General features: G+C 55.1%; 9 protein-coding genes across 11 annotated transcripts; 4 read left to right on the plus strand and 5 right to left on the minus strand.

Moving 5' to 3' along the window:
* Positions 1–344: 344 nt before the first annotated feature.
* Positions 345–4,380, minus strand: LOC9647927 (ribonuclease TUDOR 1). 2 transcript variants are annotated; one of them, XM_024686472.1, is made up of 17 exons: positions 4,257–4,380; positions 4,008–4,200; positions 3,870–3,944; positions 3,691–3,807; positions 3,551–3,643; positions 3,291–3,491; positions 3,024–3,236; positions 2,872–2,970; positions 2,655–2,822; positions 2,424–2,603; positions 2,026–2,364; positions 1,703–1,972; positions 1,468–1,653; positions 1,342–1,419; positions 1,106–1,294; positions 684–1,034; positions 345–618 (listed from the first exon to the last, which is right to left on the minus strand). In XM_024686472.1, the coding sequence occupies exons 2-17, from the start codon at positions 4,137–4,139 to the stop codon at positions 430–432; spliced, it is 2,880 nt and encodes a 959-aa protein (XP_024542240.1). In that variant the 5' UTR covers positions 4,140–4,200; positions 4,257–4,380; the 3' UTR covers positions 345–429. The 2 variants fall into 2 exon arrangements, with proteins under 2 accessions (XP_024542240.1, XP_024542239.1); XM_024686471.1 differs by having other exon boundaries at positions 1,106–1,300.
* A 57-nt stretch (positions 4,381–4,437) lies between these two features.
* LOC9648127 (protein NCA1) lies at positions 4,438–5,842 on the minus strand. The gene is made up of 7 exons (XM_002981583.2): positions 5,673–5,842; positions 5,410–5,620; positions 5,206–5,351; positions 5,048–5,141; positions 4,848–4,994; positions 4,640–4,795; positions 4,438–4,583 (listed from the first exon to the last, which is right to left on the minus strand). Exons 1-7 carry the CDS (start codon positions 5,840–5,842, stop codon positions 4,491–4,493), a joined length of 1,017 nt encoding a protein of 338 aa, XP_002981629.1. The 3' UTR covers positions 4,438–4,490.
* LOC9648128 (transcription termination factor MTERF2, chloroplastic) lies at positions 5,641–7,936 on the minus strand. Its single transcript, XM_002981584.2, has 6 exons — positions 7,309–7,936; positions 6,840–7,245; positions 6,580–6,795; positions 6,421–6,528; positions 6,090–6,364; positions 5,641–6,035 (listed from the first exon to the last, which is right to left on the minus strand). Exons 1-6 carry the CDS (start codon positions 7,893–7,895, stop codon positions 5,849–5,851), a joined length of 1,779 nt encoding a protein of 592 aa, XP_002981630.2. The 5' UTR covers positions 7,896–7,936; the 3' UTR covers positions 5,641–5,848.
* Positions 7,937–7,945: 9 nt separating this feature from the next.
* On the plus strand, positions 7,946–9,115 carry LOC112350398 (nucleolar protein 12-like). The gene is made up of 4 exons (XM_024686531.1): positions 7,946–8,033; positions 8,213–8,271; positions 8,438–8,557; positions 8,606–9,115. The coding sequence occupies exons 1-4, from the start codon at positions 7,946–7,948 to the stop codon at positions 9,113–9,115; spliced, it is 777 nt and encodes a 258-aa protein (XP_024542299.1).
* On the minus strand, positions 9,019–10,901 carry LOC9648129 (UDP-glucuronic acid decarboxylase 5). The gene is made up of 13 exons (XM_002981585.2): positions 10,703–10,901; positions 10,562–10,648; positions 10,428–10,515; positions 10,285–10,376; positions 10,167–10,231; positions 10,018–10,106; positions 9,887–9,964; positions 9,737–9,830; positions 9,625–9,691; positions 9,505–9,568; positions 9,408–9,448; positions 9,248–9,358; positions 9,019–9,196 (listed from the first exon to the last, which is right to left on the minus strand). Exons 1-13 carry the CDS (start codon positions 10,802–10,804, stop codon positions 9,128–9,130), a joined length of 1,047 nt encoding a protein of 348 aa, XP_002981631.1. The 5' UTR covers positions 10,805–10,901; the 3' UTR covers positions 9,019–9,127.
* Positions 10,902–10,951: 50 nt separating this feature from the next.
* Positions 10,952–20,520, plus strand: LOC9647929. The gene is made up of 30 exons (XM_024686532.1): positions 10,952–11,282; positions 11,357–11,400; positions 11,459–11,625; positions 11,671–12,082; positions 12,244–12,383; positions 12,593–13,031; positions 13,252–13,434; positions 13,615–13,706; positions 13,752–13,880; positions 14,079–14,414; positions 14,507–14,598; positions 14,751–14,991; positions 15,040–15,139; positions 15,361–15,588; positions 15,633–17,660; positions 17,713–18,027; positions 18,076–18,180; positions 18,230–18,298; positions 18,352–18,519; positions 18,576–18,647; positions 18,698–18,814; positions 18,863–19,087; positions 19,148–19,306; positions 19,354–19,443; positions 19,496–19,591; positions 19,658–19,811; positions 19,859–20,007; positions 20,065–20,157; positions 20,221–20,313; positions 20,371–20,520. Exons 1-30 carry the CDS (start codon positions 10,976–10,978, stop codon positions 20,479–20,481), a joined length of 6,954 nt encoding a protein of 2,317 aa, XP_024542300.1. The 5' UTR covers positions 10,952–10,975; the 3' UTR covers positions 20,482–20,520.
* LOC9648130 (probable ureidoglycolate hydrolase) lies at positions 13,122–15,226 on the plus strand. The gene is made up of 11 exons (XM_002981515.2): positions 13,122–13,434; positions 13,491–13,576; positions 13,632–13,706; positions 13,752–13,880; positions 13,934–14,020; positions 14,079–14,281; positions 14,329–14,431; positions 14,507–14,598; positions 14,642–14,704; positions 14,751–14,991; positions 15,040–15,226. The coding sequence occupies exons 1-11, from the start codon at positions 13,252–13,254 to the stop codon at positions 15,176–15,178; spliced, it is 1,401 nt and encodes a 466-aa protein (XP_002981561.2). The 5' UTR covers positions 13,122–13,251; the 3' UTR covers positions 15,179–15,226.
* LOC112350399 (mediator of RNA polymerase II transcription subunit 27-like) lies at positions 20,520–21,769 on the plus strand. Its single transcript, XM_024686533.1, has 4 exons — positions 20,520–20,697; positions 20,789–21,273; positions 21,427–21,503; positions 21,649–21,769. Exons 1-4 carry the CDS (start codon positions 20,520–20,522, stop codon positions 21,767–21,769), a joined length of 861 nt encoding a protein of 286 aa, XP_024542301.1.
* LOC112350381 (ubiquitin thioesterase otubain-like) lies at positions 21,718–23,044 on the minus strand. 2 transcript variants are annotated; one of them, XM_024686475.1, is made up of 8 exons: positions 22,910–23,044; positions 22,795–22,860; positions 22,654–22,737; positions 22,476–22,598; positions 22,376–22,428; positions 22,270–22,319; positions 22,115–22,215; positions 21,718–22,064 (listed from the first exon to the last, which is right to left on the minus strand). In XM_024686475.1, the coding sequence occupies exons 1-8, from the start codon at positions 23,018–23,020 to the stop codon at positions 21,810–21,812; spliced, it is 843 nt and encodes a 280-aa protein (XP_024542243.1). In that variant the 5' UTR covers positions 23,021–23,044; the 3' UTR covers positions 21,718–21,809. The 2 variants fall into 2 exon arrangements, with proteins under 2 accessions (XP_024542243.1, XP_024542242.1); XM_024686474.1 differs by having other exon boundaries at positions 22,115–22,319.
* Positions 23,045–23,047: the final 3 nt, after the last annotated feature.

The raw sequence follows: 23,047 nt of genomic DNA on the forward strand, positions 1-23,047 counted from the left end.
GTGATCCATAGAATACTTAGCAACAAACTGAGTGCCTCAAGGTGGATCGTCCACTGAAGGCAGGGACAGGGACAGGTTTAATGTTCTGACAACTGGGTGTTTTGATTAAAACTATCAAGGCGGATTGTCCATTCCTTGCGCGAATCAAGAGGCTGGATGCTAGTATCAGGTAGCTCCAGTTGAATGGATCGGTTATAGACATTGCTTGCGAGATGTTTCTTCCAGCAAACAATGTGAGGGAGAGACTCTGATCAACGTGAATGATTTCAGCCGAGAAACGACCTTTGATGCTTGTAATGCAAGCTGCAGAGATAACTGTGCTGCTTGGCTCTCTGCGAGGCTGGTGGATAGAAATCTTGCAACATGGCAATTTCTATATCAATCAATCAATGCAATCTACAAAAATGACTCAAATCCTCGAGGGTGGACTTACTTGCGTCCTCCTCTACGTGCTCCCGGTCCCTTATCTTCGTCGTCGCTTCCATCCACATCACCATACTGCCAGATGTTCAATCTCGCCTTGCGAGCTTTCTCTTGGTGCTCCGCCAACGCCTCCAAGGCGGCCCTCTTCTCCTTGCTGTCCCACTTGCCAGCCTTCTCCACCCTTGCAAGCCCAGCCTGTCCACCACAAGCACAAATCAATCAAAACAATGCCTCTTGTCAATGGACCTGAGTCCACTCACCTCCAAAAGCCCCGCATTCACGCTCATGCTCGTGTCAACGTCCACTAGCGTCACAATGAGCCGCGTCCCACTTCCCTGGCCTTTGACCTTGCCGCCGGACGCGTCCCGTCCCTCCACCTTGGCCATCATCGTCTTGCTTGTGCAGATAAACTCGGCCGCCTCTTCGCAAAATTCCTCTCCTTCACCGGGTACTCTGACGTGGGCAAGGCTGCACCACTGCGCCAGGCCTGGCGTCCCAGCCACCGAGGGGTCAATGGGCCGCAGTTGAGACAAAGGAACCACTTCCTGGTTTCCATAGTCGATATAAAACACCTCGTATTCACCCTTGCCAGCCTTTGGAGCGTTCACAACCTGAAACACAAGCCGTTATAATCAGCTCAGCTCTGATTATATGCCAAGAAACCACACAAAAGTGGACTCACCAGGCCACGATACCAAGCACCGTCATAGTTAGCCAGTACTAGCTGTCCCCTTTCCGGAGTAAAACCTGCGGGGGCTGCCTTTTCAGAAAGGCTCAACGATTCAAGTTGCTGCTGAATGCTGGACGCCCGGGTATCGCTCACTTCTTGCACATAAAATGATCCGCCAGCCAGCACTTGCGTAACTTGCACCTGAAACTAGAGAAGTTTATTGTTACGTCGAAAACAACAAGAGTTACCTGAAAGACTTCTTGCTTGGAAGGCTTGTCCGTCGATTGCTTCTCGGATTCTCCATCGTCGCTAACATTCTCCCAGATCTACAGAACCTAGTCAGACCAGCTTTTGAGCTTGTTCATGCCACAAACCTTGAGACGTTGCGTTCTCGCATGCTCTTCGGCCTGCATGAGGAGATGGCCATCCGTGATCCTCTCCGCGAAACCTGGCTGCAGCTTAGCCAGCCCTGCTTCCAAGAGGCCGATAGCGACGTTTACTTTCCCCTCGTAAAGGCTACCAAGGAAAGTTCCAGTTCTATCCGCTGTCTCTACTTCAATCTGGCAAAAGCTAAAACATTAAGGCGGACAAACAGCACCACGTACGCACCTCAACGTCACGCTGTGACACCCGTCGCCGCATGAAAGCGAGCGCTTCGTCTGAATAAGGCTCGCCTTTCCCAGGACACCTCACTCCCGAGAGTGAAAAGAATATCAAGCATGTCTCTTTGGGAACAAACAGCTTGTACCGATGACCGCTCAGTACGAAGTCCACAACTGCAGACAGCCGCCTTGCTCTCTGGAGGAATGGCAAGAACTGCTTGGCCTTGCTCGCAAGCAAGGCCTGCTTGGCCTGTAACGTCTGCTTGGCTTTGCTTGTCTGCAGAAAGACGGAGCGTTAAGGCCGAACACTATACAGGGTTTTGACCATACCTGAGTCGGAACCATAGTCAAATCGTTGATATGGGCTGGCGCACTGGGAGGCGTTCCTTTCTTCCCGGGCTTCTGAGATTTTCTCTCGGCAGCGACTAAGTTGTCGTAATAATGCGAGCGATCATCAAAATCTCTGTGCCGCACAACCTGAGCGTGTCCATTGGCCAGCACCAGCTCTGCCACGTTAAAGCCCTCGGGTTGCCCGGGCAGCGGCGGCTCAAACACCTCGGCGCCCTGGGGAGCCGACGACAAGAACACGGAACCAAACTCAAGAAGCCGGGTCCCTCCGGCCTCGGAATCGGTGGTAATGGTCCGGGAGTACTCCATAAACACACGCACCTGAACCATGCAAGCGGCGGGTTGAGAGAGAAACAAACGAAAGAGCGCGCCAAACCAACCTGCTGCCCGATAAGGCGGGAGCGGAGGAACTCCTTGGCCTCCCTGAAGCGCGCTTCCGCATCAGTTCTCTTGGGTGCCTGAATACTCGACAGATTAACACGACGGTCCCAATTCGGTCTTCCCAGCGGGATCGCGTCATCGGCGACAACGATGCAGTCGGCGCTCGTCACCTCTATCACCTGGGCGCGCGCGAGTTTAGCTCAAAAACACCAAGAGCAACAACAAGGTACCTGTCCAGTGAAGACATCGTTCTTGATGGCCTTGGTATTGATCTGCGGGACGAATCCAGCAAACAGCCGGAGCCTGTCCTTCTTGGCTTGAAGTTCAGCAGCTTTGAGGCGGCGCTTCTCGTCTTCTTCCAGCATGTTGGCACTCCATTCGGCGTACTTAGCCAGGCCCTGCAATCCTCGCAATGGTCAAGGACTCAAGAGTGGAGCAGGAGTCTACCTGTTGCAAGAGTTCCAAGGCAAGGTCTACAGTCTCTTTGTATTTGACAGACCCAAACAAGGTGTTGAACTTGTCCGTCCCTTCCAAGACGATTATAACCTGCCACACAAGGATTTATCAGGGGATGAAGCAAGTTGAAGAAGAGAGCATACTTCTCTATGCAAGATCCTGCACTCCGTGAAGTGCTTTGCCTCTCTTGCCCATTCCTCGGGAGCTTCCAGGTTGGTGGACGCTGCCAGCTTCTGAGCAGTGGTAAGTGTCGTTGGTGCCGCTGCTCCCTCTCCTGCCTCTCCGTTTTCCGCGTCTTTGGCATCTCCGCCACCTCCCGCACTGGCCGGAGCCACCCGTCTTCCCATTGACGGAGCCTGAGAGCGACTGCTAAGAAAAAAAAAAGGAAGAAGGAAAGGGTTGGTGCATACCTGAACTCCAGCTAGATGCACCTGTACAAACTGAAAGCTTGGGAGTAAATAGACTCGGAATGAGCTCCCGTCCCTCACTTGCTCCACAAATGCCCGAAGAGGCTTCCCCTTGCTAGACTCAAGGAGAGCACGGGCATCAAAGGTGGACGTGTCACCGATTGCAGATGGGGGGATTGAGCGTATGGATCGCTCGCCAGCTTCCTGCAACACAGGTGACAAGCTTATAGTCAGGGTGGGGCGCAACCTCCTCCATTTCGTACCTTGTTCCATATTCCAAGGCCCTGCTGCCGTGCTTGTTCTTCAGCCTTGAGGAGTTCCTCGATAAAAGGACTCTTCTCTGCACCTTGTCGGACCTGCAGGAAAGATGGCAGATCTAAGCAAAGGTTTGCATCACCTGTACCTTGGCCCATCCAGCGCTGGCAACGGCAAGCGCGACGTTGGCGTCATCCATAAACACAGAGCCAAATTCTCTGTTGTTGAGGTTTGCAACGGCATAGTCCACCTTAAAAGTCACCTCCTAGATGGCCACGACCACGAGCGTGAGAGAAGTGGCAGGGAGTGGCGAGCATGAACACAAACCTTCCCGATGCATTTGTTCCTGAGAAACTCCCGGCTGTCCCATGCGAAAGGCTCATCGCTGGTGTCCCTTCGGGCCTGCCAAGCCAGCAAAAGGCATGAGACCGGATCACTGCCTGCAAAACCAGAATTTGCACTCACCAGCCTTGGAGCCATGAGCGAGGAAAGCGTGATGGACTTTTCTGGCGGGATTCCTTCCTTGGCGGTTCCCATGATCACCAGAGAATCCCCGGATGGCACAGCCTTGACCGTCCCCTTGAACCATCCCGCCATACTTTGCGGATTCAGCAACCGATCTCGTGGAAGTCAGCTGCCCAGGCCCCAATCCTCGAATCTGTCACAACACACGGAGTCACAATCAAGTGGTGCGATCCATGAGAATAAGCATACCCAAAGGCTGGATGGATGTGGCGGCAGCAAAGGGTGGTATAGATCCGCAATCCGATCCGATCCAAAAACCGCCGCCCCGATCCAGGAGCTCCGCCGCACAGCGCAGAGAGAGAGAAACAGGGGAATTATATATACACGCTTAAAGCTCCCTTTTGCGTCTGGGGTTCGATTCCGGACACCCTTTTTCTTTTTACTACACGCGCTATTTATTATTGAAAATGAGAGAAACTCGAATCAAGGAGCTTGTGCTTGTTTCTTCTTCGCCTTGGTCTCCTGCTGCTGCTGCTGCTGCTGCTGGGCATGGAGGAAGCCGAGAACGGAAGCCCGCTGTGTGTGGAACAAGAAGTGAGCTTGGGACACAAATAGTAAGTGCGTAGCCGTACCCGTTTATTCAGAGATTCGTCCCGTGGCGACGGCGGACAGGTGAGGTGCTCCAACCTGGTGATGGCGGCGGTAAATCCCTCCGCCGCCTCGCTGTCTCGTCCCATGGCACGCTGCACGTCTGCAACCTTGGCCAACGACACAACCACGTCGATGCTCTGCACACACACAGACGCCAACGTTAAGGCACGAGCCCTTATCTTGACGTACCTCTGCTGACAAGTCGTTCCGGCCAGCTTGAGCCCTGTCTCGGACTTGTAGCGCCTGCTTGTACAAGGCCAGGGCGCACTCGAGATCGTCCGCGTAGTACTTGAGATCACCCAGCTTGTTAAGGGACACCGACAATGCATGAACAATCTGTGCATTACGAGCGAGAGCTCAGTTAAATACAAACGTGGGGAAAAGCTCACTTCCGCATTCACGTCGACGCCAGTTATGGCTTGGAGGACGCTCACACTCTCTGCGTACTTGTCCATCGCGCCATCCAAATCTCCCATGGCTCGCCTACACACAAAACGCTCCCATGGAATCACAAGCAGCCATGCTTGCATGCAAGCCTTCAACTTACAGGCAGTCGCCCAATAAACCAAGAACAGCACCATGTTGCGAGCACACCTCCGCCGAAGCCCCTTTGGTCTCCATCATCTCCCTCGTGTCCTCGACACAAAGGTCCAGTCTAGCCTTGGAGCTCTCCAGGTTTTGCGCTTGAAAGGCCTGCATCGTCGAGACGCGAATCCATCAATGGCTCGATGCAAAAAACAAACCACCACACTCGCATGGCATGCTGGAGGAGAAAGCTTCCCCTGGCGAGGCTGGCGTCCTCGTAAACCACAGGCCCCTCTTCTTGCTGCTGCTGCTGCCTCCGTACCCTGGCGTGTCCCTGAATGAACTGGTCAACCAGCTTCTGCAGCTCGCCATCCTCCTCAAGCCCGCTTATGTCGACACCACACAGGGGGCAGTCGCTGAAGCGGGCAATGCAAGCGCTGCCACGAGACCAAAACCATTCACAAATTTCTCGTCTCGTCTGTGTTTTACCTGCAAAAGACATGGCGGCAGGGAAGGCAGCGCGCGGCCTTGAAGAGGAGAGCCCGGCACACTAGACAGCTCAAGGGGCCGAGCTTGAACGAGGCAGTGTCGTAGCCAAGTGGGCACTTGGGGCTGCTGTCGCTCACCTCGTGAGTCGCTCCACCAAACGGGCAGGCCATCTCACCTCAAGCCCTAATATCATCACTGTCGCTTGTCTCTCTCTCCACAAGGCCTCGCTCCGCAGCGTACACCTTGCGTCCAAACTCTTCGTCGCTGCAAGCTAGCATCTGCTTGAGCCTAAACTGCAGGCCCTTCCTCTCCAGCAGCTCATGCCTCGCAACTATCCTCGACTCTAGAGCGTAGCTGAAGAACCTGAGAAACTGAGTCAGCCAAGCCAAGCTTGACGTTGCTTTTATACACATGTACCTGGGAAACTTGATCACCTCCTCTAGCCGCCGTCGCATTACACGTTTGAGGTAGAGATACTTGGGCTCAAGAACCGCTGGATTGTACTTGACAAGCATGGGGAAGTCTGCGATCATTTGGCCCAGCTGATGGCTCTGTATTCCCAAGGACATGAAAAACCTCACGTTGTCCGACAGCCGGAGGTTGAGGCTACATCCTATGATCTCGGGCTGTGACGCAATCACCTTGCCAATCTTGTCTTCGCTCACACCAGCATCGTCGAGGAGAAACCGGACCTGTTGGGCACCCGTGTCACTTACTACCATCCACTCACTCCACAGCACAAACTTACCACGGGCCTGATCCTTTTGTTGAGGCTTGCGGTGAGCAACGGCGGGAAGCCAACGAGCACCTGCCCAATCACTTCCTCGTGCACGCCGATGGCCCTCAGAAACTGGACCTGTTCCATGGTAAGCGTGAGAGCCGGTAAAGGTGGCAGAAAGCACGCTACCTTTGGAACAATGTTTATGGAAAGGTCGAGGCAGAGGACAGAGGGGTTGAGGGACAGAATCCTTCGGATGCCTGAGCGCTCAACGCCCAGGCAATACAGGAACTTGACAATTGGTTGCCACGACTCTTCCACACTGGCACCCAGTAAATGAGGCCGCGTTACAACCATGTTTCCGATTGTGTGGTCTCCCAGCCCAAAGCCTCGCAGATAATCCAACTGCCAGAATGATAGCTTATACAAAACGTAAAGAAGGGACTAACCTTTGCAGCCATCTCCTGGATTGAAAGACGGCCAAGGATAGGAGGGAAGTTGAATGCCATTGTTCCAAAGCTGTACTCGTCAATTCCTAACTCGGTAAACATTCCAATCCTTCGATTGAGTTGGTCGTGATCCTCAAGCAAGACCGAAGGAGAGAAGGTGAAGACGAGTCCCATCCACTCCCTCTTGAGTCCCGCGTTCTCCAGAAGAGCAACGTTGTGGTTGAGCTCGTTGAAAGGTCGCAGGAGGAGCGCGGGCTGCTTGCTGAGCACCGCACCCAGGTCTCTCCCCTTGACGTGAAGATTCTTGAGCCACTCCACCCGCAAGCGGAGGTGATCCACCTCGTCCCCGACGTAGCAGATGAGCTCCCCAATCTTGGAGGCCGTCAAGTGGTTGTGTCGCAGCCATCTACACGTGACAAGGACGCGTTAAGCGCTGCTAGCCGTGAGGCCGAGAGCTGGCTGCGCTCACCTTATCAGCGGCACCACGCGGGACTTGTCAATGCAGTACCTGGCTCGGGTGGCGAAGGAGAGGTGAGCGTAGCTGGGGTCGCGCTTGAGCACCACTGCCCTGGTGATGATGGTGTCCATGAAGTGGGAGAGGTGGCCAACAATGCAGTTGGAGGAGGTCGGCCCAAACTTGGCGGCTTGCATCGCTGCCACCATCGCGGCTGCCGCCACCTTCCTCTTGGAGACAATGGACCGCTTCAGCTCATCGCTTGCATCGTGGACGAGCAGAATGTCCTCCAAGCGCCACCGTTGCTCCGGTTTTGCTGGTGTCGCCGCCCTCGCCCCGAGCAGCTCTTGACCACTGCCGCCAAACTCGACGCTGCTGGCGTTTTGCCTCCGCCGCCCAAGCCCCTGTTCGATCGAGGCGCTCGCACACCACACCTGCACGGCCACAGCAGCCATACGAGTATGACCTAGGCTTGTCAGACTAGGGCAAGGCCTCCCGATGGCGGGCGAACAGGTGTGTGCCGCCGCCTCCTCGCTCTTCTCCTCCTCCAATCCATTCAAGCGCGCTGCCGCGGATGTGGATGATGGAGAAGCAGCGCGCATGCCAAAGAGGCCAAGGCCAGCACCAGAGGTAACGGAGGATGAAGATAGCGATGAGTGTGATGATGAGCAGCTGGAAGATGAAGCTGATGCTAGCTTGCGGGAACAAGACGAGGAATGCCGCTATGACAGCGACGAGAAGTTGCAGAGGACCGTATTTGTGGGTAATCTGCCACTGGACACAAGGAAGAAGGTGCTGATTAGGACCTTGTCATGCTTCGGAGCCATCGAGTCGGCTCGCTTGCGATCGGTGCCTGTTGGAACGGTGAGCCGGACATCCAAAGTGTAACCAGCTTATATATCTCCGATGCTTTGTGCAGACCAAGATGCCAAGGAGGGGCGCTGTCATAACTCGCAACCTCAGCGACAACCGAAGCAGGTATGCAATCTCTACTGCCTGTCTCATACTCTCTCTCCCTTCCACAGTTTGAATGCCTACGTTGTCTTCAAACACGTAGACTCTGCAAGAGCGGCGCTCACATACAACATGAGCGAGGTACAAAGGAAACAGCACAGTCTGTCCAGGCTTATGTCTAGCTTTGCAGTTTGGAGGCAAACACATCCGTGTGGACATTGCTGGAGCCCGGAGTCAATTGTCCAAGGGAGCCGTCTCTTACGATAAGGATCGTTCCATCTTTGTTGGAAACCTGCCTTTAGATGTCGAGGTACAGGCTTAGCAACGAGCTTGCCTTCTCATGAGTGAACACTTACAGGATGAAGAGCTCTATGCTCTGTTTTCTGTTCCTGATGTGGCGCTGGAGGCTGTGCGTGTCGTCAGAGATCAGAAGACCAACATTGGCAAAGGTTTCGCATTTGTGCTGTTCAAGTCCAAGGTTCGTGCTGTGCCTTCAAAACTTGTACCTCACTCAGCATTCCAGGACGATGTCAAGCATACATTTGAAAGAGGTGCTCTTGAGCTGCGCAACAGGAAGCTGAGGCTTCGTCGAGTATCTAATCGCAGCCAACAAGAGACAACGAAACCAAGGCGCCGCTACAACAAGCCTGCAACAGAAAGCAAGGTGAAGACTCGGAGTTACGAAGGTAGCCGTTCTGGACAAAAGAGACGCGCCTTTCCCCAGCGACTCACTGTGGCAGGCAAAGACGCCAAAGAGGGTGAGGCAAGAAAGAAGAAAAGGCCTGCAGTTCTCGCAAGGAAGGCCAAACAGAAGGGCCTTGAAGTTCCCACATCCAGTAAAAAGAATAAGCCTGGGAAGAAAACTTGAGTAATAGCCTTCCTATTTGTGTATGCCCAGTCTGCTTCGAAAGTCCTCAACCATCAACGGCAATCCGTCTCGAAGTGCAACCTGGTTACGATGTACACAAAGATTAGGGGCCGAAAGAGACTTTGCACAAACCTTGGGCTCCCACTTCAATATGGATTTTGCTTTCGTAATGTCTGGCTTGCGCTTTCGAGGGTCATCTGGAGTGTTGTCAACAACCTTCCACTTAGCAGATGAATCCACCAGCTGAACAGTTCAAAGTTGTTTAGCTAGCTATATACACAAAGCTACGAACCTCTCGCACGGCTTCTGCCAGCTCTAGAATTGTGAACTCGCCTGAAAACGAGACGATCAGTACCAGAAAAGAAGAGATGGTGCTTCTGTTTCTTTACCTGGATTTCCGAGGTTGATGGGACCAGTGTCATCGCAAGCCATCAGTTTGATGAGGCCGTCAACCTGCAAGCATCGATGCCAAAAGTAAAGGCTTGCAAACATATGGGAACGTAACATACCAGATCCGAAACATAGCAAAAGCTGCGTGTTTGGCTACCAGGAGCTTGGACGGTCATTGTTTCCCCCCTGTCAAGATTATACAGCAGGACATCCATTTCGCATGCAGCATACCTTAGAGCTTGGGCAATGAAGTTGCTAACGACCCGTCCATCGTCGATATTCATCCGGGGCCCGTAAGTGTTGAAAATGCGAGCGATCCTTATCTCTGAGAATTACTGGACGTCAGAACCAGCGTCATCAAGCTAAAGCAATCGAGCAAACCAATCCCGTGCTGCCTGTGATAGTCAAACATCAACGTTTCGGCCACGCGTTTTCCCTCGTCGTAGCAGCTCCTAACACCTGCTCGGCACAATGAGCAGGCAGTAGACAAGACAAATATCTGGTGCACGTACCTATGGGATTCACATTGCCCCAGTATTCCTCCTTTTGTGGATGCTCCAGTGGATCCCCATAAACTTCGGAGGTTGACGTGAGTAGAATCCTGTATGGTTTGAGAATGCGAGTTAGTTTGCTTGCTCTTGTGACAAGAGAGGAGATTAACCTGGCTCCAACACGCTTGGCAAGGCCCAGCATATTTAGTGTGCCCATCACATTCGTTTTGATGGTCTGGAAAAGCCAGCATTGGGATGAACTAGTAGTGTTTTTAAACAGCTACTCACTTTCACGGGATTGTACTTGTAGAAGATGGGAGAAGCGGGACATGCCAGATGGTAAATCTGGTCAACTTCCACAAGCAAAGGCTCCGTGACGTCTGAAACAGGGAGCAGCATGATCATAGTTGCAACACTTGTGCGCACCATACCATGGCGCAGAAGCTCAAAGTCTGGATGGCCGATCCAGCGCCTGAGGTTGTCTTTCGTCCCAGAGAAGAAGTTGTCAGCGACAATCACCTGCGCGGCAAGTAAAATGCGTGCGGATTCATGCACGACCACGCACCTCATTGGTACCAGCTTCCATGAGGCGATCAACCAGGTGAGATCCAATGAAGCCCGCGCCGCCAGTGACTAGGATCCTCATCTTTTGCTGCACAAAACACACAGAAAACGCATCACACAATCCAGATCTAGGGAGCCTTACAGATGCGAATTTGGAGAGCCGAATTGGCGAGGGCTGGGGAGGAGATCTTGCCAGATGCAGAGAGGGCGAGCTGGATTCATTCGAGTTGGCGTTGTCCCCCATTTGGCAGACGCTGTGGAGTGGGAAAAAACGAGCTGGATCCAAACACGTCAGTTTTTGCAGAAGAGACGAGATCCCGGACCTTGCTTAAATCTGAAGAGATTAGGTCTCTTGTCAAAGGCAGGGTAGCTCGTAGATATAGCCGGGGCATATTCGCCGAGGGTTTTGGCAGAAATGCGACGAGCAGCGGCAACGTTGGTGTGTGGCGATGCATCGCTGCTGGTGGCCAGTCGCTGCTGTGGCTTCAATCGCCGGTGCCAATGCGTCGCCTCACCTGGTGCGCTCTTGTGGCGGTCGCGGTCGTGGATGACGGGATGCCCGGGCACAAGCGTGAGGGTGTTTGGAACAAGGACAGCACGCAGCCCCGTTGCCGGTGGTGCCGTGCCCCCGTCGTCTGCGACCCGTGAAGAGGAGGAGGAGGAGGAGGAGAGCGACGCGGAAGAATGGTCGGATGGATCAGAGTCAGGCGATGAGAGCCAAGGTGTGTATCAAGCGCCTTTGCTACTTTGCATTATGGCCACTGTGTTGACAGTGTAAGGTGCTCGACCTTGGAAGATGACGGATTTGGAGGGTTTGACGGCGGGGAGAAAGAAGCGGAGGTGAGCGCTTCGCTTCATCTTGAGCCGCCTGTGCTATGGAGAGACTTGTGTGTGCCAGGTGGGGGATGGTGAGGATGGAGGCGGAGTGGTGCTCGGGGCCGCTCCCTGGGGTGCAAGGGCCTTGGATATTGCCCGGAGGATGCTGACGCCGGAGCTTGCTCTCTACGGCTTCAAAGTGTGCTCCACGGGCTTCATACAGGTGCGGCTGGACAAACTCACCGACAGGTATGCCTGTTTCCTGCGCGCTCTGCTCCTCATGGTACTCCTCAGGTTTGGCTCTCCAACCATTGAGGAGGTGGAGAAGTTCAACACGGAGTATGGGGCGCTTATCGAGGAGGCTGGACGCGCTGGCCTTGTCCCTGCTAACGTTGCTATAGAGGTGTCGAGCCCTGGTGCGGAGCGTGTCGTCCAGATCCCTGCGGAGCTAGAGCGGTTCAAGGAGCTGCCAATGCAGGTGGTCTACTACGCGGATGGCTCAGTGGAGCAGCAGCAAATCTTGGTGCTGGAGTCGTTTGACAGGGAATCGCTGACGAGCGTCTGGAAGCTGGCCAATGTGCGGGTCAACAGGGAAGCTCGGGGCAAGGGCAGGGTGCTCAACAGGAGGCAGAGGGAATGGAGGCTGGAGTTGGCGGTGGCGTCGATAAAGTTGGTGCGCCTACATGTGGATGTCTTGGCAGAGGAATGAAATCTTTTGTTTCTGTTTACGGCTTTGATTTTTTGGGGAGGAGACCTAACGTCCCGAACGCAGAGCGAAGTTTTAGGTCTTGCTTGGATTGGAGCCCTAAACCAGTTTGTGGGGTAAGAATTTTCTTGGCAAGGATGTCCGTCTCGCTCGACACGCAGACCAAGCTTGGGATGAGCTTGGACGATCTAGCGTCACACAGAGGGCGCCGCATTCAGAGTGGCATTGTGGGCAAGCGCTCCTCTCGCCGGAGTGCTCCGTATAGGTTGCCTTCCCGAGAAAGAAGCCGCGCTCCGTCAAGGTGGGTTTCATCTTGTTTTGCCTTGCGGCCCTTAGGTCATGGTGCTCAGGTCGCTGGTTGAGCTGTGCAACAATTGCCGCCGCACCGGACATTTTGCGCGAGACTGCCCCAATGCGTCAGTGTGCAACAACTGCGGCATCTCTGGGTACTTTGGTGTTTTTTTTTTCTCTTTGTGCGCTCGATTGTGACCTTGGTGCGTGCCCTTCCAGGCACATCGCTGCCGAATGCCCAACAGAGCCGCTGTGCCGAAATTGCAAGAAGCCGGGTCACATTGCGAGCGAGTGCCGCAACGAACCCATCTGCAACTTGTGTGGCAAGTCGGGGCACGTTGCCAAGGGTTGCATCGTCCAAGAGACTGGCCTTCCCAAGTCGCTTCTGTGCAACAACTGCTACAGGCCCGGGCACTTGGCCGCCGAGTGCCCCAACGAAAAGGCATGCAACAACTGCCGCCAGTCGGGCCACCTGGCGCGCGACTGCTCCAACACTCCCGTCTGCAACAGCTGCAGCCAGCCGGGCCACATTGCCCGTGAGTGCCCCTACTCCTCCATGCCGCCGCCATCCTCCCGCGCCCTGGGAGCCTACTCCGATATCTTTTGTCGCAACTGCAAGCAACCGGGCCACATGAGCAAGGACTGCAGGCAGGTGGTGGTATGCCACAACTGCGGCGGCCGGGGTCACATCGCCGTCGACTGCCCTTCCGACCCCATGCTGGCGCGAGGAATCATGAGCAGGAGGCGCTGATTCCCAAGACAAAATTGTGTGCTTCGTATCGCCTTGTTTCTTTTATTGTACACGCGCTTTGTTACCTCTTCTCCTCTTCAATTCAATTTTGCCTCTACCTAGTCTTGGGTCTCTACGCTCTAATCAGATGGCGGCCATGGCGCTGCTCTGTGCGCTCCTTCATTCACTCTTCCTTCTCCTCCTAGCATTCGACGCCCAAGAGGATCCAGTGGGCCTGACCAGTTCTTGCCCCACGGCTCGTTTCGGCAGCTTGTGCACCAGTTTCGACCCAGCCAACCTCGAGGTCAATCCCGATGACATCCAGGACGCGGTGAGTGCTCCTCTCCTAGTTGCTTCGCCTTCATGTACGATAAATCAAACCAACAGATAGACAAGCTTGCAACCTTTTCGGATACACCAGCTCCGTCGGTCACCCGAATCCTCTACACAGACAATGATGTTGCAGCAAGAAGGTGCATGGATTCTTCGCGGTGTAATCAACTAACGACAGGGCCTGATTTCTCGCAGCTTCATTCGAGAACTTATGGAGTCAGCACAGCTTACTGTCCGTGAGGATGCTATTGGAAATATCTTTGGCCGCTGGTAAGCTTCATTTGTACTCACACTACATGCAAACGAGCAAAGCAGGCAAGGGAGCGAGCCATCCCAGGCTGTTGTTGCATCGGGTTCACACACGGATGCTATTCCTTACGCTGGGAAATATGACGGCGTCGTTGGTGTTGTAGGCGCTGTGGAAGCTATCAAAGCTCTGAGGAGGTGAGCATGGAAATCAAGCATGAGGTGCCCACTTTCTGCTGCCCTTGTTTCAGAGCGGGATTCCAGCCCAAGAGATCATTGGAAGCCATAATGTTCACGTCCGAGGAGCCCACTCGCTTCGGACTGAGCTGCATTGGGAGGTGAGGGGCAACTGGTCCGTTGCATGTCGTGCTTATGCAACTTTGTCTGTCTTAACAGCCGGGTGCTGGCGGGGGATCCCAGGGTGGCCGTCTCCCTAGCCAATGCTGTTGACGAGGACAATATAACCTTCACTCTAGCCGCAAATCGAGCTGGATATGATGAAGCCGGTGACAATCTGCAAAGTGTTGCCGTGGGAAACGAGACATATGCCGCTTTTGTAGAGCTGCACATTGAGCAAGGCCCCCTTCTCGAGGAGCAAGGTGATTCATCCCCCTCTTTGGATGCCTATGTTTGTGTTTCTCGGCAGGTGTATCCATCGGGATTGTCACCGCAATCGCTGGGCCTGCGAGCCTTGGTGTCGAGTTTGCAGGGGGTGGAGGTCATGCCGGGGCCGTACTGATGCATCTCAGGTTGGTTTCCTGATCCTGCATTCTGCTCAAAGGCTTGTGCATAAAACATTTTTCCCGCCTGCTCGTCGACTACAGGAATGACGCAGGGCTTGCTGCCGCCGAGCTTGCTCTAGCTGTAGAGAGGCACGTCTTGGAATCTGGTTCCCAAGACACGGTTGGAACCACCGGTATGTGGGGATTCATATGCCAACTTTTGACAAAGTATTGCAGGTATGGTTAAGCTGTACCCAGGAGCGATCAATAGCATCCCGCGGAATGCACAGCTTGGCATTGGTAATAACACGCCGCGCATCTAGTTTTTAACTTTGCTTGTGGTCAGACATAAGGGACATCGATGGAAGCCGAAGGGACGCCGTTGTGGAGAGGGTCCGGGCAACCGCGCACGAAATTGCGGCCAGGCGCGGTGTGGTGTTGCAAAACTTTACAGTCGTTAACCAGGACCCGCCAGCGCAGAGCACGGACTTTGTAATTGAAGCCGTGAAAGAAGCATCAGAGGAGCTGGGCTTGGGCCACAAAATGATGATCAGCAGAGCGTATCACGACTCTCTCTTCATGGCACGGTGTGTATATCCTTCTTCAAGACGCTGAGTTCTGGTGTGTTCTTTCAGGATCGCCCCTACCGCCATGATCTTCATTCCCTGTTACCGGGGCTACAGCCACAGGCCCGACGAGCATGCCACACTGGAGGACATGGCGAATGGCGTCCGAGTGCTTGCGTTGGCGCTTTCCAAGCTCTCCTCAAACTGACAAGCTCCTCTAGAATAAATTGAAAACATGAGAATGCCGCCTCTTCAACCTCGGTAGGGCTTTTGGTAGCAAGATAAAGATGATTCATCCTGGCCTGTGGAGCGAGAGCGAAGACGAAGAAGAGGTACCGGAATGAATGATCAGTGGGTGGGTTCTGAGATGACGGATGGGGGTTGATGCAGTTGATGGCGGCGACGGCGAGGGAGCGTGAGGAGCGTCGGCAGCGAATGGCCGTGCTGCTGGGCTCCATGCTGGAGCTGGTGACCAAGATGGTAACGTGGGTGGTGAGCAGTCACAGGGAGGAGATGAGCGGCAGGGTGGCGGCGCTTTGGTGGCATGTACAGGCGCTGCAGGGCGTGGCGGTTGCGCAGCGGGGGGCCAAGCGCAGGCGGGTGGAGAAGGAGTGGTGGGTGAAGCCACGACTGCTCGAGTGTGACAAGTTTGTGGCGGGCAGGCTGGACGCCGACAGCTCGCGGCGGCTGTTCAACATGAGCCCGGGGACTTTCGAGTGGCTCTGCAGCGAGCTAGCACCGCTGGTACACAAGAGCGACACCAACTTCCGAAGCAGCATCCCGCCGCGCAAGAGGATCGCCATCGCCATTCACAGGCTGGCGGCGGGGTCGTCCTACGTGGAGGTGTCCAAGATGTTCGCGGTGGGCGAGGCGACGGTACTCACGTGCACGCGGGAGGTGTACGCGGCGCTGTCCACCGCCTTTGGCTCGGTGCTCGCCTTCCCCACGGATGCCGCGGCGCTGACAAGGGTGGCGCGCGGCTTTCACAACCTCATGGCCCTGCCAAACTGCTGCGGCCTCCTCACGGTGCTCCACCTGCGGATCAGGCGCCCCTCGGGCCCCTGCGGCTCCAACTACCTGGACCACAACACCAACTTCAGCATCGCGGCACAGCTGGTGGTGGACGCGTCCATGCGCATCCTCAACATCGCCGTCGGCTTCCCGGGGGGCGTCCACCATGCCAAGATCCTCAAGCAGTCTGGGCTGTTTGCCAAGCTACGGGACGGCCTGCTGCTCACGGGAGGCTGCTGCGGCCTCATGGACTTGTCCCGAGCAACACCCGTCAGCGTTCCCCGGTACCTGGTGAGCAGCAACACCAGCTACCCGTTGCAGCCGTGGTTGATGCTGCCCTACCACCTCCACGAGGGGGACGAGACGAGGGGCGCAAAGGCCGAGTTCAACGACAGGCTCCTCCAGGCGGCGGCGGTGGGGGAGGACTTGTTCGGGGCGCTCACCAACTGGGGCGTGCTGGCCAAGGTTATGAACGTGGACGTCCACACGGCTGTGGAGCTGGTTGTGGCTTGCGCCATTCTCCACAACGTGCTGCTGGGCCGCCACGACTCCGACCACGGCTGCGACGACGACGACGTGCCGCTGGTGGAGGCGAGCACGGGCCAACACCACGACGGCGACGACGCGCAACACATCCGCGACGCCCTCGCTTGTCACTGCGTCTACTCCTAGCTAGGGTTTTGTGCGAGAGCTTTAGGTTACGGAGGATGATGGCGGGCAAAAGGAAGGAGCGGGAACAGCAAGAGGCTGGCGCGGCCGGTGGCGGCAAGAAGCCCAATGCCATGCTCGGGCGCAGCTGCGTCCACGAGGTGGCGGTGCCCACAGGCTTCATAGCGCAGCTGGATGAGGCGGTGCACGGTAGCATTGGAGAGCCGGTGTTTATGGGCGACAGGGCCAAGAGCTACCCGTTCGAGCTGGACCCGTTCCAGCAAATCTCCATCGCCTGCCTGGAGCGTAAAGAGTCGCTGCTGGTGTCGGCCCACACCTCGGCCGGTAAGACCGCGGTTGCCGAGTATGCCATCGCCATGGCCTTCAGGGACAAGCAGCGCGTCATATACACGTCGCCCCTCAAGGCCCTGAGCAACCAAAAGTACCGGGAGCTCAGCCACGAGTTCAGCGACGTCGGCCTCATGACGGGCGACGTGAGCTTGTCCCCCAACGCAACCTGCATTGTCATGACCACGGAGATCTTGCGCGGTATGCTCTACAGGGGCTCCGAGGTGCTCAGGGAGGTGGCGTGGGTTGTGTTTGACGAGATACACTACATGCGGGACAGGGAGCGCGGCGTCGTGTGGGAGGAAAGCATCATCCTCCTGCCACCCGCCATCAAGATGGTCTTCCTCTCCGCCACCATGTCCAACGCCACCGAGTTTGCGCAGTGGATCTGCCACCTGCACAAGCAGCCGTGCCATGTTGTCTACACCGACTTCAGGCCCACTCCGCTCCAACATTATGCTTTCGCCATGGGCGGCTCCGGCCTCTACCTCATGGTGGACGACAAGGGCCACTTTCGGGACGACAACTTCGCCAAGCTGCAGCAGTCATCCAGAAACGCTGGCCCGGACGATTCCCTCGCGCCTCCGGGGCGGAGGCGAGGAGGGGGAGGCAGGAGAGGTGGAGGACGAGGGGGTGCCAAGGCCTCTGCTGGAGTATCCACGGACATTTACAAGATAGTCAAGGTCTTGCATGAGCCTCTCCTCTTCTTCCCCCTAACATGACCTCTCTTTCCAGATGATTATGGAGCGTTCCATGCAGCCCGTCATTGTCTTCAGCTTCAGCCGCAGGGAGTGCGAGCAGTATGCGCTCTCGGTATCCAAGCTTGATTTCAACAGCGACCAAGAGAAGATGGACGTGGAACACGTGTTTTCCAACGCCATACAGTGCCTCAGCGAGGAAGACCGGAGCCTCCCGCCCATTCATCAACTATTACCGCTTCTCAAGCGTGGGGTTGCCTTTCATCACTCGGGCCTACTCCCCATCTTGAAAGAAATAGTTGAGATCCTTTTCCAGGAGGGCCTTGTCAAGGCCTTGTTTGCTACAGAAACGGTGGGCGCTCGTGTTCTACCTTTTTCTTACTCACCAGTTCGTTTCCAGTTTGCAATGGGATTGAATATGCCTGCTAAGACTGTCGTCTTCACTGCCCTACGGAAATGGGATGGTGACGCTCATCGTTACATGTCGTCAGGCGAGTACATACAGGTATAATCTCGCCTATCAACGTGATGCCGCTTGACGTGCTTATAACCAGATGAGTGGAAGGGCTGGGAGACGCGGGAAGGACGAGCGTGGGATTTGCATCATAATGATCGATGACCAGGTAGAGTTTAGCAACTGACAGAAACCGGACTGCTCGCTCGCTCTTGCTTGTAGATGGATGTCAGCACGTGCAGGGAAATGATCCTGGGGAAGCCTGCTCCGCTAGTCAGCACCTTCAGGCTCAGCTACTACTCGTTGCTGAATTTGATGAGCCGTGCAGAGGGGCACTTTGACATGGAGTACGTGATGAAACATTCTTTCCATCAGTTTCAGCACGAGAAGGTCTGATTGCCCGATTTATATCTGTTCTCGGGTTTGAACGTCGGTATTGCTTGCAGAATGTCCCCGAAATGGAGAACAGGATCAACAAGCTGGAGCAAGAAGCCGCATTGCTGGATGCGGCGGGAGAGGTGCTTTCCAAGTCATTGTGGTTACCTCATCTGATTCTGCATCCTTTCAGGAGACTGTTGCCGAGTACCACCGTCTAAGACTAAAGCTTGCAGAACTTGAAAGACAGCTCATGTCAGAAATTATCCGGCCTGATCGGATTATTGTATTTCTACAACCCGGTCGATTGGTATGGGTTTCTTTTGGTTGCCTCCTGTGGATGACTTTGTTTTGCCAGGTGAAAGTTCGTGACGGAGCAGACGATTGGGGTTGGGGTGTTGTCATCAATGTCGTCAAGAAACCCACGCCTGGTGGACCGCTCCCCTCAACCATTGTGGCAGCGCCCCGTGCTGCCTCGTACCTGGTAGACACCCTTTTACTTTGTGCTCCGGGTATGGAACTGGACGGTTCGCGTTTGAAACCGAGGCCCTGCTCACCGGGGCAGAAAGGAGAGATGCATGTGGTGAGTGTGTCCGCGTGTCGACTGGTTTGTGTGCCGCTGATTACGGTGTTGGCGTATCAGGTCCCCGTGCAAATGACCCTGCTCTGCGCAATCAGTACTCTCAGGGTGGCTGTTCCCACTGATTTGCGGCCAGCGGATGCCCGATTGAGTGTACTGATGGCAATGCAGGAGCTTGAACGACGATTCCCGGACGGCTTGCCACGGTTGGATCCTGTGGAGGTGCATCAATGGTTTCGTCGTGGCATGACTCTGTTTCGGCTGTGCAGGACATGCAAATAGATGATCCGGAGCTTGTGAGTATCGTGAAGCAAATTGATGAGGAGGAGAAAAAACTGGTTGTCCACCCTTTACACAAGGTACGTGTGGAAAATTTGGGTCTTTGTATTGACGACATGCCGTTACTCCCAGTCGGAGAAAGAGGCAAGCCATTATTCAGCTTTCCAGAAGAAGGCCGAGCTGTTGACTGAAGCACAGCGGCTGAGGTCTAGACTGCGAGATTCTCAGGTTAGTACGTGCGTGTACTCTGGGTTTCTGGACCTACTAACTTCCCGGTTTCTTTCGTGTGCGTAGCTGCACAAGTTTCGGGAAGAGCTTCGGAACCGGACGAGAGTATTGAAGCGGCTGGGACACATAAACGAGCTCTCAGTCGTACAGCTTAAAGGTCGCGCAGCTTGCCTGATTGACACCGCGGATGAGCTGCTTGTAGCGGAGCTGATCTTTGAGGGTAAAATACAATGTGCATCGAACCAGTCTTAGATTGCGGGCATGCAGGGCTCTTCAACGATCTTGATCACCATCAGATTGTGGCGCTCTCGAGCTGCTTTCTACCAATTGAAAAATCCAATGAGCAAATTCATCTCAAGGCGGAGCTGGCCTGGCCTTTCCGGCGCCTCCAAGACACGGCTCGGATGATTGCCGAGGTATGTATGACTCTTGTGGGACTTGGAAGTTGATTGTCACCCTTGGCTGTCTCTCAGGTGGAGAGGGAGTGCAAACTGGAAACAGAAGTGGAGCACTACGTTGAAAAGTTTCAACCATATCTGATGGACGTGATTTACAGCTGGTCCAAGGTGCGTCTATCATGTAAATCTTGGGGGGCTCTGGGTGTGAGTTGTGACATATATGAGTTGCAGGGATCAAGCTTTGCGGAGATCTGCGAGATGACGGACATATTTGAAGGTAGCATTATCCGGGTGGCAAGGAGGCTGGAAGAGTTTTTGAACCAGGTAGACGTGGATGCTATTCTATACACTCAAGCACACGTTGCTTGTTTTCATGTGCAGCTGCGGTTAGTTTTCCAGGCCATTGGCAACGGTGAGCTGGAGAAGAAGTTTGAGGCAGGGATCGAGAGCATACGGCGGGGCATCATGTTCGCCAACTCCTTGTACCTATGAAGCGCCGCCCAAAAATATTATTATTCTAGGTCGGGTGAATGGAGGCGCCGCCCAAGCAGCTTGCCAGTGCACTCGAGGGCTTGAACCGAGCCATCCGGCTGATTGCAGATGTCCGCTCTGGAGCGGATGCGCTGCTCGAGGCATTCGACAGTGCGGACAGCCTGCGGGTCCACGACCCGGAGCGAGCAAACCAGGCCATCTCCTCGGCGGTGGAAGGTAGCAAGCGTGCCATGGATCTCCTCCGCGCCACAGGTAATAGCAAGCGCACTAGGCGCACTAGGCGCTGAGGTTTTGTGCGTGGATACAGCCAAGGAGCTGGAGGCGGCGGGCGTGTTTGTGGGTGCCCAGCAGCGGTATCAGGACAACCAGCCATGGGGGCTCCAGGTGCCAGTGGTGTGCCCCGACGGAGCGCTGGTAGCCTACTCGTGGAAGCGCCAGATTGCGGGCCAAGCTGCGGCATCTGCAGTTGATCGGACTAAGCTTGCCCTCAGATCGTTTTGCGAGCAGAAGAAGCGCTTCCTTCCACACATGGCAAAGGCGGCGGCCAAGGGTGACGAGGAGCCGCGCAACACACCAGCACACTCGCTGCCGGACGTGGTGAAGCGCTGCCTCCAGGAGGCCCCAGGGATGTCCATCACTCCGCACTCGCGCCTCTCCAAGTCACCCTCGTGTCAAGTCCACGATGCTGCACTGCTCCATGTCGCCATCCCTGGTGTGCTCAGGGCAGTCATCTCACTGCTCCCGGCTGGCTCTCCCAATCCGGATGCGATTGCCATCTACTCGCCCAACGAGGTCCCCTTCGGTCGTAGATATACACTTCGATGATTGGACTCACGCGATTCTTGCAGCCGCACATGGACGCGTGGGGAGCCTCCACGCATCAGACGTTCCAACGGATTTCAGTAGGTGCTTGCCTTGGCTGAGAGCTCGGCTGACGCTTGCCAGTGCAGGAGTGCGCAACCAACGCAATGCACCACTTTACGCGCGTTGCCAATGCCTCGGCCACCCTCCTCCTCCTCCTGGTAAAACCCTCTGCTCATTCTTTGCACTCTTTAAAGGCTCCTCTCATGACACAGACGTGGCTCTTCTCCTATCGCTCTCTCTTTGCCAAGCCTTGCAAGTACGTATATAAGTCTCGCGTTTCTATACTGCCTATGATGCTTGCAGGCAGTGCCGTCGTTTGTTAGCGCCCGATGGCGTCTCCAACGTGCCCTTGCCCCCAACACACCGGACGTATGCGGATGGCAACGAGCACGAAGCGTACCACCCCGGCTGCGTTGCTTTGTAAAAGACCGGCATTCTTATTCACGGGCACAAGCAATACAGATTTACTTGCGGTAGAGAATGTCGTAATGCCCTGGCCTGTAGAGCAGGACAACATGGGGGTTCTCACATCTCTGCTCCTCTGCATCAGCTCCCCCTGGTATGAAGTCGTGGTGGTTCACGTCCGTGGTCTTGCCGTTGTCGCAGATGCTGCGGTCCAGATAGACTACACGGACAGGCACACCCAGGGCATCTGTCAAGGCAATTATGTGGACGTGGTCGCTCTCCTCGCCCATGGGTTCCACGGAAGATTTGCAAAACTGCAACCATATGAGCGCCAGGTGAGCCATTCCCATTGGTGTACCTATACCTGATCAACCGTAGTGCTCGAAATCCCGAGAATGAATGGCTCAAAAAACTCGGCTCGCCTGCGAATCTCGGACGACGTGACAAATCTGAAGAACATAATCACTACAACACCAGCGTGGTGATGATAATGGCGTAACAGAGTAAAGCCAAGCATACCATAGTTCGAAATGTATTGATCGCGGCAGCGCTCAACAAGCGTTCCAATGCTGAAAGCACAAAGTTGAGGGTGAAATCCAAACCTCATCTGGGAGTAGCGGGATACCTCATCGACGTTGGCTTGCCCGGTAGAGCGTTTTCCACTTGTTCCACAAATATCTGCTCGCAGCACGTTCAGATGGGAACAAATAATGCTATAAACCCACCGCCAGGAAGTCTTCGAAGGTGAACTCGGCATAGCCTAAGCTGACTAAGGCGTTTCGGCACTGCTCCACGTTTTGCAGCACCCGGGCAGCTTCTCTCTCGTCCTCCGCTTCCAGAACGTGCTCCTGAAGGACGAGGCAGTGGTAAGTGCGAGGCGAATACGAGAAAGCCAAGGCGGACCAGATACGCGAACATGAAGCTCCTGAAGAAGCAATTGCCATCGCCTCGGGTCCGACGGATTGCTCCATATGTTTTCCCTAGTTGCTGTTCTGAAAAATACGTGGTCAGTTAGTCGCATGCGGAGTTGGCGCCCGGGCACACCTCAATCTTGGCTTTGAACACGGGATTCCCCAACTCGTACTCGGCAGCCAGCACCGACAGTGGTTCCTAAACAAAACAAAGAGAGTTATGAGGGGGAGCGAGAGCAAGGGCTCACCTTGTCACCCACAAACTCGGACTTGCACGTCCCCTCTTGGCACACGGCTTGGTGATGCGCCATAATATCCTCGTCCCGCGGCCTCTCCTGCGCCTCCGCTTCCACCTCCATGTCACTCGCCTCGCGTTTTAGGGCAGC

Source organism: Selaginella moellendorffii, unplaced genomic scaffold (genome assembly GCF_000143415.4).
Source record: "Selaginella moellendorffii unplaced genomic scaffold, v1.0 SELMOscaffold_49, whole genome shotgun sequence".
Classification (NCBI taxonomy): Eukaryota; Viridiplantae; Streptophyta; class Lycopodiopsida; order Selaginellales; family Selaginellaceae; genus Selaginella; species Selaginella moellendorffii.